General features: G+C 33.5%; 1 protein-coding gene across 1 annotated transcript in view; it reads right to left on the reverse strand.

Annotated features, from left to right (window-relative positions):
- Window positions 1-1,241: 1,241 nt before the first annotated feature.
- The window catches only part of LOC102437361 (disintegrin and metalloproteinase domain-containing protein 2), an 82,516-nt gene continuing 79,174 nt past the window's right edge, over window positions 1,242-4,583 (reverse strand). The window contains exons 19-20 of the mRNA XM_023751830.1: window positions 2,413-2,572; window positions 1,242-1,305 (exon numbers count right to left, since the gene is read on the reverse strand). Of these exons, the coding sequence (XP_023607598.1) occupies window positions 1,242-1,305; window positions 2,413-2,572 (224 nt within the window). The remainder of the gene's footprint in view (window positions 1,306-2,412; window positions 2,573-4,583) is intronic.

Consider the following 4,583-nt stretch of genomic DNA (forward strand, 5'->3'; position numbering starts at 1 on the left):
AAAGTGGAAGAAAGTTTAATTTGCTCTCTGCTTGAGTTGAGGCACTCATCTTTCCCTGGCTTTGGACATCCATTGGCACTCTGTTCTTATTTTTTGGACTCAGATTGAGACTTACAGCAGAGGTTCCCCAATTGTCAGGACTTCAGACTTGTACTGAATTACATCACCAGCTTCCCTTGATCTCCAGCTTATAGATAACAGATCATAGGACTTCTTGGCCTCCATAACCATATGGATCAATTCTTATAATAGATATCCTCAACTATATATCGCTTATTTATCATCTATCTATCTAATCTATCCATTTGTCATCATCTATCTATAATTATCTACTGGTTCTATTTCTCTGGAGAACCCTAACTAATGCATATATATTATTGTAGATTTCTCTTAGGTTGATGATATATATTCTTCTTCATGTCTACTAAATCTTTCAATGTTAAATTATATCAAGTTTTCTTTTGACTGGCTATGGACCATCATAACAACATAACAACATAACTACATAACTCTGCAATAAAAAATATAGCAGTGGCCTTTAATTATGGCATTGCATTTATTATATTGTAACCTTTCCTCATTTCATGCCTGTTGATTAAGTTAGTTTCTACTGACTAACAGAATTAGCATTAGATAACTTTTAAAATGTGTATTCTAAAAACTCATCTGTAGAATTAAATATATAAATGCTATATGATATATAAACAATACAATATAACATAAATTACATATGAGAATTCTATTTTTTCTTCTCAGGTCAAAACAGTAGTATGCAGGTTTTGAATCTGAGGCAATCAGAAAATACATGTACTTTTTCTTTTCCATTTTTCCTGTTCATCAAAGATAATTGCTCTGAAAAAATAAAGGGGAAAAGTCACCTGTATGCCCAATAAAATTAAAAATTATGGTTAATTCAACAAATAGTATAAGGGTAACCTCTTTATAGAGTTCTATAATGTAATTTATTTTAACCAATATTTGAATACATAAATGCTAAAGCATTAAATCATTTAAAAATGTTAAAAGATAACACTGCAAGAAATTTTAAATGATGAATTGAATACCATTTATGCTTACTAATCCGTGATGCAGCCTACACCATTGAAAAATATTCTCCAATTTGTCATTATATGCATCTATATGACTACCACCATTTAATATATATTTGTATTATTTACATTTATCTAATACATTAAATTTTCTCTGTCTCTTCATCTCATCCTTAAAATATTTTATACTCACTATGATATTATGGAGTCTCTGTTTTCCAGGCTACTCTTGGATTCACTCTCACTTTCAAGTTCCCTATACATTTAAAAACAAATATAATCACTTAAAATTATATTTTCTTTGAAAATTACAGTACAAAACTCTGCACTATCTGTCTGTACTGAAACAGTTTTGAATTCCTTTCTGAGATCTGAGACTACTTTATCACTGAAATAATCTCTCACTGGTAATTAAGACTAACGTGAGAAAAAAAGCACAGTAATATAAGTTTATTTGAAAATGAACTTAGATAATTTTTACATTTATAACACTATTAGCTAAATAACTTTAAACTTTTTTGACATTTATCTTCTGCCCTGTTTCTTTTATTTATTTATTTAATTTTTTTCAATTGCAGCTTACTTTCAATATTATTTTGTATTAGTTTCAGGTATACAGCCTAGCAGTTAGACAATCATATATGTTACAGTGCTCCCACAATATTCCCAGTACCCACCTGGCACCATACATACATAGTTATTACAATATTATTGGCTATTTTCCCCATGCTATACTTTACATTCCCATGACTATTTTGTATCTACCAATTGTACTTCTTAATCTTTTCACCTTTTTCACCTAGCCCCCAACCTCTATCCCTCTGGCAACCATCAGTCTGTTCTCTTTATGAGTCTCTTTCAATTTTGATTATTTACTTATTTTGTTCTTTAGATATCACATATTGGTGAAATTTATATGGTATTCATCTTTCTCTGACTGACGTATTTCACTAACTGCTCTCCTAGATTTCTCTGCTACCTTTTAATAAAATAGTGTATGCAAAATTCCTTGAAATATATAAATATCAAAAATAAAGTAGTAATGTTCAATACATAGTTAATAATTAAGATGAAATAATAAAAAGAGGTAAACAAACATTAACTAGAAGTAAATTTTGACTTAATTTTACCCCTAACAGAGTCCAAGTTGCTATAAGATTAAAATTTTTGACATTTAAAAAAATTATGTTCATTATTCATTATATTAATCCTTAATATATTAGGAAGTATTAAATTTCCATATAAAGATAAAATTAAATATGAATTATTACTTGTAACATTATCATAATGTTATTTATTAATAAGTTACTATGAATATTAATAAGTTATAAAGTAATAAATCTTAGATATAAAATCAATATACTCATCGCTTGTATAGTCCTCAGTTTTCCATTTCTTTCTTTGTAAATAAACTTTTACCAGGGTTATTATCATTATACTGAGAATAACACAAAAAGGAATGAGTAGGAAAAATGGCCATCTCATAGGTTTCGAAGGATAAACATTCTCAACATAAAGTCTTTCTAGGAAAGAAAACAGTGATTTAAAAGTAATTATGAGGAATATAGCAAAGACATGTTTGTTTTTCAATATAACTATTAGAATAAACTTTTAGCTACTTAATAGTTTTATAATTAATATTTTAATGAAGTAGATAAGTTGACAGTTTCAGTGCCCAAGGAGACTTCTAATTCTGACAATAAAAGTTCTATCCCTTGCTTTTGATTGAGCATCTTCCATCCATGTACTCTGTTTAGAACTGTTTGGTAATATAGATGAGAAGAATGAAAGTGTGATCTTTGTATAAGTGAGTTTTTCTCAATTTCTATTTTTAGTAAGAAATAATGTATATTTAAGAAAATTTTAGTAAAGTCCAAATTTTCTATTATTGCATTGATATATATTTTTATATTTTATCTATGAAATTATTTTATATCCCAAGATGATATAAAATTTTTTCTGTTTCTTTCAAGAAGATTTATACTTTCAGCTTCTTTCTTTAGATTTATTCCATATCAATTTTTAACTAACGAGATTTTTTAAGTTGTTTGGGCTTATGTTGGTATCCAGTTGTAATAGTACAATGTTTTGAAATGACTTTCCTTACACATTAAACTACCTTTGTACTTTTTTTGAAAAATTAATTAACCTTATATTAACGGATAAATTTATAATCTATCTATCTATCTATCTATCTATCTATCTATCATCTATCTATCTATCATCTATCTATCTATCTATCTATCTATCTATCTATCTATCTATATCTATCTATCTATATAAAAGCATAATATGCAAATTGACTGGACAGTTGCAAATTGACTGGACAGTGGAATGACTGGCCAACTATGATGTCCACTGACCACCAGGGGGCAAACGTTCAATGCAGAAGCTGCCCCCAGCCCACAGACCCAGATCGCTCGATGGAGAACTAGGAACCAGGGGTGGGTGGTGGCAGACACAGGAGTCACCTGGGCCCTGATTGCCCTACTAGTCACCCCACACACAGAGGTGGCAGGGGGAGGGGTTAGCTAACAGGCAGGAACAGCTAACCTCTTGGTCCTTCCCCCCAGCCCGTAGGATCCAATCGCCCAATGGGGAACAGGGAACCAGGGGTGGGTGGTGGTGGATGTGGGCTGATTCCCTGCCAGTTGTCCCACACACAGAGAGTGACCAGCAGCATCAGCAGCAGCAGTGGGGGGTGGGAGAGGGTGGGGGAGGTGGACCTGGCAGCTGGAGAAGATTGGCCCTGATCGCAGGCCAGACCTAGGGACCCTACCTGTGCATGAATTTCATGCACCAAGCCCCTAGTTTCATTATATTGATCTACTTGCATATTTATCCTATACAAATGCCACACTGTCTTGATTAATTTAACTATAAACTAAATTTATACTATACTAAATTCAATATAAGGCAATAAGACAAATAGAATAAATAGTCCTTCATTGTCATTCTTTTTCAGAGTTGTTTGGTTATTCTAAGTGCTCTTTTGTTTATTATAGAATCAAATTATCTACACTAATAAAAGAGAAACATGCAAATTGGTGTCACTCCGCTACCCTTCCCATTGGCTAATCAGGGCGATATGCAAATTAACTGCCAGCCAAGATGGCGGCCGGCAGCCAGGCAGCTGGAAGCGAACATGAGGCTTGCTTGCTTCAGTGACGGAGGACTCCAACGTTCCCGCCTGCTGCTGTCAGCCTCTGAGCTTGCAGTTTGAAGCATTGTTACAAATATAGAAGCTAAACAAAACCCCAGAAACCTGATTTCAGCCAGCCGGGATCTCAGAGCTGGAGTTGAAACAGTGTTTCAATTATAGAACCCAAACAAACCAGATACCTGCTTTCAGCAGCCCGAGGCCTAAGAGCTGGAGCCAAGCCTCAGGGCTAAAGCTGGCCCAGAATAAAAAAAAAAAAAAAGAAAAAAAAGGAGCGGTTGGGAGCTTCAGTCACCCACCAGCCTGAAAACAGCCCTCAGCCCCTCCACCCAAACTGGCAGGCACCCCAGTGGGAACCCCCACCCTGAAGGGTG

Source organism: Myotis lucifugus, unplaced genomic scaffold (assembly GCF_000147115.1).
Source record: "Myotis lucifugus unplaced genomic scaffold, Myoluc2.0 scaffold_26, whole genome shotgun sequence".
Lineage (NCBI taxonomy): Eukaryota > Metazoa > Chordata > Mammalia > Chiroptera > Vespertilionidae > Myotis > Myotis lucifugus.